Source organism: Sinocyclocheilus rhinocerous, unplaced genomic scaffold (genome assembly GCF_001515625.1).
Source record: "Sinocyclocheilus rhinocerous isolate Xijiao unplaced genomic scaffold, SAMN03320098_v1.1 scaffold554, whole genome shotgun sequence".
Lineage (NCBI taxonomy): Eukaryota > Metazoa > Chordata > Actinopteri > Cypriniformes > Cyprinidae > Sinocyclocheilus > Sinocyclocheilus rhinocerous.
The window spans coordinates 580,911-590,505 of NW_015627893.1; the positions used below are offsets into that span (position 1 = coordinate 580,911).

At 38.0% G+C, this 9,595-nt stretch overlaps 2 protein-coding genes across 4 annotated transcripts in view; both read right to left on the reverse strand.

Annotated features, from left to right (window-relative positions):
• l3mbtl1 (L3MBTL histone methyl-lysine binding protein 1) overlaps nt 1-5,473 on the reverse strand; it is a 19,732-nt gene extending 14,259 nt beyond the window's left edge. For 2 of the 3 annotated variants that reach the window (XM_016548343.1, XM_016548342.1), the window contains exons 1-7: nt 5,425-5,473; nt 4,423-4,580; nt 3,970-4,136; nt 2,301-2,427; nt 1,020-1,185; nt 742-865; nt 563-611 (exon numbers count right to left, since the gene is read on the reverse strand). In XM_016548343.1, coding sequence (XP_016403829.1) covers nt 563-611; nt 742-865; nt 1,020-1,185; nt 2,301-2,427; nt 3,970-4,136; nt 4,423-4,580; nt 5,425-5,471 — 838 coding nt within the window. In that variant the 5' untranslated portion in view covers nt 5,472-5,473. Of the gene's footprint in view, nt 1-562; nt 612-741; nt 866-1,019; nt 1,186-2,300; nt 2,428-3,969; nt 4,137-4,422; nt 4,581-5,033; nt 5,128-5,424 lie in introns of all 3 variants that reach the window. The other variant, XM_016548344.1, reaches the window with a different exon arrangement.
• Nucleotides 5,474-7,735: 2,262 nt separating this feature from the next.
• LOC107736956 (uncharacterized) overlaps nt 7,736-9,595 on the reverse strand; it is a 5,089-nt gene continuing 3,229 nt past the window's right edge. The window contains exon 6 of the mRNA XM_016548347.1: nt 7,736-8,601. Within this exon, the coding sequence (XP_016403833.1) occupies nt 7,799-8,601 (803 nt within the window). The 3' untranslated portion in view covers nt 7,736-7,798. The remainder of the gene's footprint in view (nt 8,602-9,595) is intronic.

The window sequence follows — 9,595 nt, forward strand, 5'->3', positions numbered from 1 at the left end:
CAGGCCCTTTCTTTCAGAACATGCAACACAACTCCTTGTTCAAGCTCTTGTTCTATCCAGGCTGGACTATTGCAATGCTCTCTTGGCAGATCTTCCAGCCACTTCTATCAAACCTCTACAATTAATCCAAAATGCCGCTGCAAGATGAATCTTTAATGAGCCAAAAAGAACGCATGTCACACCTCTGTTCATCAATTTGGCAATTTTAGTCGGCAAAATGACTAAATGTAAATGTAATGTAATGTTTGCCTACAAAACCACCACTGGCTCTGCACCCATTTACCTAAAATCATTACTTCAGAGTTATGTGCCCTCTAAAATATATATATATACACACACAGTGTCACTGTACATTAGAATACCTGCAAATACTAATGAAATCACATTGGTAAGGACAACAAAGCCTGCATTTCGACAGTCAAGGCAACATAATTTTCAAGAAGTAATGCAGTGATTGACAATTGTGAGGGTGCAGAGTGTAAGCGTATGAAATCTAACTTTAGTTCATTAGTGATGGTTTCGTAAAACAATTACTGTTTATCATGGGAGTGTGATGACGTACCTGCTTTGTTCTGTCTGCAGTCCATTTTTAAAGCCTCCACTTTCTCCTCCTTTAATTAATCACACAAGTTCATTTCATTGCATTAAAAAACTCAAAGCACCATATGAAATGCACGATAATGTAAACATACACATCAAGCACAGCAATGGCATTCATTTAAAGAAGAAAAAGAACTGCACCATTGGCTCAGCATCAGACTCTTCCTCTGATGGGCTGTTGTATTCCCTCCTCTTCCTCTTCTTCATGGGCTTCAGCATTTCATGCTCATGATAAATCACCTGTGCTTCAGCAATCCCTGCAGGACTAAAGCTTCCATACAGAACACCATACTGATAGAATAACCTCAATATCCTTAATCTGACTGTAATATGCACATGACTTTTACCAGAAATCTGTCTCATACATATTTATATATTGCATGAGTTAAATAGATGTGTAAGTCTGGTAGTTAATTTACTTTTCAGACATGGTCTCTCTGCGTAGCTCCGTCAGGTAAGTCTGTTTGGCCGATGTCTCAGTGCACTTGCTATGAGCTGGACTGTCCTGAGCCTCCATACGTGCTCTCTGAAGTCTGTCGGCCTCCACAAAGGCAGCAGACCGGACATTCCCACCCGCTGAGAAGTCTGCAAGCAAAGATTCCCGTTTGTGATGGTGCTATTGGAAAGACAAATGCTAATAGCTTTAAGATTTGATGCATGTTCTCGATGGTTACTGAACTTTTCATTGGACTACTGTTCTTCCAGCTTGAGTTAAACTGGAATGAATTTGCTGTTTCCACCCAATTGACATTTTACTGATAAAATGTTGGGTGTAATAACGTTAATAAAAAAAAAAGTAAAATATATAAAAAAAAATGTATATATAACAAATTCTGTATCGTTCATCTTCTTAGATTTACCCTAATCTTTGTAAAATGGAGAGCACAACTGGTTATCTTACTGCTTAGGCTACTAATTTCACACATAATTTAATATTATTAAATTAAGAAATATTAGGAAATATCACAACATGACGTTGCTCATCTACGAAGACTGCAGCTGCCTTTATCCGAAGAAGACCATGGGTCTGGATACAACAGGGCAGCTCAATCTTATTCTGTATGCAAAATTTAAGGGTCCATTTAAAAAATATTGCTATGTAAAAATGTTTAATAATTGCATACAGCGACAACCTTTAATGCAACCTTTAACATGCAGTTAAACCAGCTGCGGTTTGACATGGCCATGAAAGTCTGCCTGCAATGTGCATTCAACTGTAATATGCAAAGTGAAATATAGGGGAGAATAGAAATACTGATATGGTGAAAAATGTTCAGAATTTATATTTTGTTAGGCCATTTCCCTATGTATGAAGTCCAAATAGATATAACGCATCCCTGAACATTACAGTGAACCAGCACTTAAATAGGAGTAACATACAGACACATATATAATTCAGTCATGTGACACCATTTGCATAAAGCCATTTTTCTTCGAACTAGTTTTTCAGGACATTTAACGTATCAGCATAGAATTTGTGTGCTAAAATTCAATACTTGCAAAATTGTACTGATAATTAGCATAATAATAAAGAGACTGGCTAACAGTAAAGTAACTCTTTTATGTACTCATCAAAGCCAATTTTTACTCCTGCTTTAGTGTTAATTTTGAGCCTTGACAGATAGCCAGACTTCAAAACATCATTAAGCCATGCTTGTAAGAATGATGTAATAATCCAGAGGCATCTAATGAACAATTACCTGGTTTTTCAGCTTGTTTGAGCTCCATAACAGTTGATTTTGTCTGCGCTCCTTCAGTGGTCAGGTTAGCAGAGCCTATTTTCCCTTCACTGATCACTTCCAGTGAACCAGTGTCACTAACACATAACTGCAGAAAGCAGAGTCGCATTATTGTTATGCAATAATAAAAAGTAATATATAGTGCCTTCAGGAAGCATTCACCACACTATATAATTATTTGTTGTAATGTAAAATGCTTTCTTTTCCCACTCCAGTGATAAGATTTCATCCACTTCTTCAACAGAAATTGCCTTTTGACTGGTGAGAGAGCAAGTTGTCTGCAGTTTATTTGACATTTTAAATCACCAGACCTTCCCTCTCTGCACTGGTCATCGTGTGAACTGCACTCCTCTGGGCTGATATCAGAACAGGCAGATCCTTCAAGGTATCTTGGAGTGGAGCGGTGTCTCAATCACACCGGTTAACCACTGGGGTGCCTCAGGGCTTGGTGTTTGGCCCTCTCCTCTTCTCAATTTACACAAAATCACTTAGATTTCCTAACTATGGTAACATTACACTTCTGCCTGCCTCGTAGACACCTCGGCATGGAAGAAAAGCATTACCTTCAACTTAATCTTTTTATAATGCCATCCATTTCAGCCAGGGAGTTGGGGGTAGCATTCGGCAACCATTTTAACTTCTCAAACCACATCACAAAAATCACAGTCATGCAAATTTACACTGTACAACATCAGGCATTTAAAATTGCTTGAGCATTTGATTTAACATTTGAGATGTTCCTCTGATTCATTATTTGAGTATATTATTTATTTTTGCATTGTTGTGGATTATGAAAATCAGTTATTAACCACAACAGTTCGTTTTGTTAGAGTTTATGCTTCACCATATGCGGCGATCAAATGGCATTTAACCGATCATTTGACAGGCTTTTTAAATTAGATTTTTTTTTTTTATTGTATTAGCATTGTATTTTCACATCATATGGCAGGTTATTTCAGGTGCAATTTTGGGCATTGGATTTATCCTTTGAATTATGTTAGGAAAAAACCTTCCTGGTCCCTTAGCACGAAATTCTTATGTTGCAGAATTCCTAACTTGTAACTTGATTTGCATAAAAGCATCTGCGAAAGGAATGAATGCATTTAGACAGCTTTTATATTTTATTGACTAAACTGACACTCATTCAATCTGTTTTCCACTCCCTGAATCTGGTTTCACAATTATCTTCAGCAATCGTAATGAATATGTTAACATATCATGGTTAAACATTTATTTCAGATAAATATCACTGACTTTGTCACTCACGTGTGGCGAAAATGTTGTAATTGATCAAACAAGAGCTCTTTGTTCCCAGGTACTGATCTGCATTCAATCTGTTTTCCACTCCCTGTATCTGGTTTCACAATTATCTTCAGCAATCGTAATGAATATGTTAACATGTCATGGTTAAACATTTATTTCAGATAAATATCACTGACTTTGTCACTCACGTGTGGCGAAAATGTTGTAATTGATCAAACAAGAGCTCTTTGTTCCCAGGTACTGATCTACATCACATCTACATGTAGGCACAGAGGCGGCTGTCTTGTGCTTTAGGGCTGCTTTTTGAACTTGAAGAACTCGAGCGCTTGTTGCCATTAAGGTCAACACAAACAGACATTTTGCTCACCTTCAGATTGCTTCCAGGGAGGATGGCCATGCCCTCCTTCCAGCCCAGAACATGGACAATCGTCCCGCCAACCTGAGCAGGAAGTGATGCGGCCTCCAGTTCACTGCCTTTAATCGCCTTGATTGCATTTGGAGGCAGCTCCACTTTTGGCAATGGATGAGCACAAGCTTTGGGAAAATAAAAACTTTTTGTTTTCTTAAAAACTTTTTTTCCACAATATTTAACACCTCAAAGTATGGAGAAATGGAGTAAACAATTGTTCAGGAGGAGTATCCTGTCAGTCAAACTGCAAGAAAATATAAACAGATGATCGAGTCCCAAGCTCTATCACTGCACCTTGGACAGCAAGCCAAATGTATTTACCTTTTTAGTTTTAAAAAGAGAAAAACAAATATGGGAAATTCAATATAATACATTTACATTCTACACTGACTTCTATTCAACTGTAAGCACCTGGAAAAATGATTGTGGTGGTCTCCTGGGGTTTGAGCCGCTGTGCAGAACTGTCATTGGGAGCGTGAGAGACGCTGCTTTCAGTCGGGACATCTCCATCATGTGGCAGGACATCCAGGTCTGCTTTGGCACTCATAGCAAGACTCTGCTCAGTACCACTAACAACAGAGGATTGAGGACATCGTAGTATAGTATAGAAGTCAGTTCACTTTTCATATGGAACACTGGCAGAGAATGCCCTTCAGAAGCAGAATGTTGATGTTTGAAATAAAGGGAACAGCATTGTTAAAATGCTGTAGTTTATCAGATATTTTAAGAGGAAGACAATTAGAAAATCACAAAGAAAAATGAAAGAGAATCAGGATAATGCACAATGATGTTAATGCTCAACCTGTCAACTGATAGTGATGACCATTTTAATCGATGGTGATGCATAATCCATAAACTCATGGTGATGGTGGTGATGCTCGTCCCATAAACCAGTGGTGGTGATGATGGTGATGATTATGCATAATGCATAACTGATGGTGGTGATGTGAGCGAATCTCCAATTCCATGTCAAAAAGCATCAGTTCAAGCGCATCCTCTCCTCTCCCCAAAATAATCTTTACCCATGCAAAATGGCGGAAGTCCATGTTCCTGTGCAGTAAACTGTCAAGTAGGCGAACCATTCATTATTTCATCCCGTTCTTGCCTGAAACAATGCTTTATGAGGAGCATCCGATTCCGATGCATTTGGAAGGAAAAGACAGATGCGCTCAGTTATGATGATCGATATCAACACATATGCTGTAATTTCAAGGCAACCGCAGCTTAATTGCTAATTATAAGGGCTATTTAATAATTTCATGAAGAAAAAAAAATACGATGGAACACGCGTCATCATAAGTGTCCAGAAATGCATGCAAAGTAAAATCTATTTATATCGATCGCGTATTAATGGCATGATTGACATGAATAGTGTGTAATGTGAGGCCGATCAGATAATGAATTTATTCTCACCAGTGCTGGTCTTGCTCGGGAGGAGTATGATCTGCGCATGCGCGCATCAGGAGAGCACAATCCTTTGATGTTTGAAAGTGTTGCATTTACACCAATTCACATGAGACAGTGTGCAGCGTATAACACATCTCTGCTATAAGGATCATCTTTTACAACAACATATCTTTTAATATAGCTATTAATGGCACTGGAGCGAGGCGTTGGAGCAAACGAGTAAACTCCTAAATAAAAACAAACAAATAAATACACTCCACTGTCCACATTCAGCCGATGCTTTGGCATAGGACAGTCATAAATTTCTAGTAGTTTTAATCAAGTGATTGTTATCTGGGAATGGAAATGTAAATTTTAAAAATATCATTAGTTGAACAAGATCCGTTCTTTATTTGGATTCTGCCTTTGAATTAATCTGAACATTTATGTGGACGTGAACTAGAAATTTAAACAACTACATGTTTTTTCTCTATATTTCTAATTCTGTAGTGCATTATTTAATTTTCTGTTTTTCTTATATTATAGTGTTATAATTCCTATGTATGTCTGTACTTTCTTCTGCACTGGAAGCTCCTGTCACCAAGTCAAATCTCTTGTGTGTGTAAACATAGCCTACTTGGTAATAAAGCTCTTTCTGACTTCTGAATAATAATGCATATATAATGCAGACTTTGCTGTTCAAACATAGATAAAGATGCACTTAAAAAAAATCAGAATACTGAACATAACTTATGTCGTGCAAACTTTGTTAAATTCTGATTAAACCAGTCCCGGGAAAACGCCATGAGGGAATTTATCATAGTCACAAAACATCAGTGCATCAGTACTTTGTGCATGTATTTGGCTTTTGTGTTGTAAGATCTGTATCAACACAAAATCATGTCACATAGCTCTCACTATTTACAGTGCAATACAAAGCCTAAAGTGAAACTTCCCCACAAAGAGGAAGGTTTGCAGTTTATCGACCTCGTTACTGGACTTAATATGCATTACACTTGGCTTTAAAAGCATTAGAACACACATTTTGCTTTTCCATTGTGTATAATTAGATTTAAACCTCATTAGGGTTTAATCCATGAATTAATCTCATGACACCTTTCAAGACATTTTCACCACAAATCCAACTTGTATAACATTGTTAAAATCAGTGTGGCAACGTCATGAGCATAGGGTCGCCGTGATTTTGCCAAGTAAGACGTTACTGGATCAACATCTTTTGTTGATCCACACTCTAAAAAATGCTGGGTTAAAAAGGGACAAACCCAGCTATTGGGTTGTTTTGACCCAGCGGTTGGGTTCAAAACAACCCAACAGCTGGGTCAAAACAACCCAATGTCCAAAAATATAGACTTAACCCAATCCCTACCCCTAAACCTAACCCTACCCATAATTTATTCCTAAAATCAGTGTGAAATGATAGCTGATTACCAAGGGTGTAGAGGCACCTAATCCTGATCGTAAGCCTAAAACAGATATTTCCTGAAAAGTTATCCCTCAATTCTGATTGGTTAATTGGAATGTTGTTCCAGGATCAACAAGGATGTTGATCCAGGAATATGTTGTACTTGGTCAAATCACGCTCACCATGAACATACAATGTTGGGGAAATTGACTTTTAAAAGTAATCATTACAATGCTGCGTTATTCCATAAAAAATAACTAATTGCGTTACTTAGTTACTTTTTATGGAAAGTACACTCTTAAAAATAAAGGTGCTTCACGATGCCATAGAAGAACCTTGTTGTCTAAATGGTTGCATAAAGAACCTTTAACATCTGAAGAACCTTTCTGTTTCACGAAAGCTTCTTTGTGGCGAAAGAAGGTTCTTCAGATTATAAAAAGGTAAGAAAGAGATGGTTCTGTGACTGAATGGTTCTTTGTGGAACCAAAAATGGTTCTTCTATGGCATCGCTGATGTGAAGAACCTTTTAAGCACCTTTATTTTTAAGAGTGTAATACGTTACATTACTTTTGTGTTACTTTTTGTCGCTTGGGCTGGGCTTGCTTATTTAATTATGAATAACAAAAACACAAAAAAAGTTATATTTTTGGCAACTGTAAAGGCCCTTTCACACCAAAAGTGAAATTAATAAGCTTCAGGCTGAAGGAAGTGACTAAAATGGGAAAAAGTAACTTCAATATTTCATCGCAAATGTAAAAGTAATGTGTTATTGACTAGTTACTTGAAAAAAGTAATCTGATTACATAACTAGCGTTACTTGTAATGCCTTTCCCTCAACCCTGCAAACATAGCACAGCACACGAGTTTTTGCAAACCAACCGTTAACAAAAAACAAGCCAACATAAAGGTTACGTCCAGTGTTTTTATTGAGTAAAGACAGAAAACGAGAGAAGTTCTGACGGATGTTGAGTCCGTCATCTAAAGCACGTCCACTGCATCCATGGCCGCTTCCTCAAGCACGTCGACTCTTTCCGCGTGGACGTCTAGGGTATTCTGCAACAGCTCAGGACGCTCCTGAAACAACCACCACATAGACAAACACTTGTGGACGCAGCGGCTTCTTTTGTGCTTACACAGACACTTCCAGCTGCCAGACTTGGTGTCAAACGAGACGCGTGTCCTCCCAAACTGACACCATTTGTCCTCAAGGTCGGTGTACACTGAAAAGAAGACACATCTCTCTGAAAGGTCATGTTCGCCCCAAAAAATAGGGTACACACAATCCACCCCCTGTATACATGCCCTAGAGTTGATCGCCTGGCAGTCGTGTCTCTCGGATGCGGACAGGAGGTGTTTGTGGCTCATCTCCTCCAGAGAGTTAATGCACAGCGGTGGAGGGGGAACGTAGAGCCGTGCCTGATTCGTTCGGAGCAGGTGACGGCATTCCTTCCCAGGATTCCCGCTCTGGGCCTGCGCTTTCATGAAATCCCAGCATTCCTCCAGCTCACAAAGCAGAATCTGCAGGGTGAAGGACTTGCGGATATGAATGGGCACTCTCGGCCCGTGCAGATATTTGGGTGTAACATAGATTGCATTTTTGGCATCTATGCATAAAATGGGCTGCTGGTCCTGGCCGTGCTGTAGTCTCTCGTGCCGTCTCAAATTTGACGTTGTGGTAAAGAGGATCCCACACTTTTGGCACGCTGCCTTGCTGCCTGGTGTCTTGTCTTCGTTGTCCGTTTGTAGGCTGTCTAACAGGACCGTTGTAGGCTGTAGCTCAACTGGAAGAGGAGGAAACTTTGAGATGAATCTCAGTTTGGGATATGGCTGTTTCCAAAACTGATCAGCCACTATGTGACCAGAGGTGGACGAAGTACACAAATCAAGAAGTACTTGAGTAAAAGTGCATAAAATATTATTTCAGTAATAACAACACTTTATTTTAAGGTGTCCTTGTTACATGTTTTATGTACTTACTATTATAATAACAATAACTTATGCATAATTACATGCAAGTAACCCTAAGCCAAACCCTAATAACCCTAACTATATAGCAAGTACATCTAGTTAATTAATATTACGCAGTACTTAAATGTATAATTACAGTGTAACAAGGACACCTTAAAATAAAGTGTATCCAATAAGTGTACTCCTTTTAAATTTTACTTGGGTAAAAGCACAAAAGTACTTGATTTTTAATGCACTACTTAAGTATTAAAAGTAAAAAGTACTGATTGATGAATGTTTACTTATTTTGCAATTTTATACACTCTATCCTCCTGTTATAAATACATGTCATTCACTGATTACTACTGATAATTACTGATAATTAAAGTGCGGTAACAAGTGAAAATAACAACAACAACAACATCATATAGTATAGGATGTGTGTTGGCAAATATAAATATACGATATGCATGGGGCAAAATGTGTTAGCATTTAAAAAACAAAACAAAAAAAAACTTATGCAAACACACTACTTTGCGTTATTTTAACGTTAATGATGTCAAACGATTAATCGCGATTAATCGCATCCAAAATAAAAGTTTTTGTTTACATAATATATGTGTGTGTTCTGTGTATATTTATTATGTATATATATAAATACACACACATACAGCATATATTTGGAAAATATTGACATGTATATATTTATTAGGGCTGCACGATAAATCGCATGCGATATTTAACGCGCATCTTGTCAGAAAAGCCGGTTCTGTAATCAGCGGTAAATCTCCATCACCTGCGTGCTTTCACATTGAGCAGCATTAACTA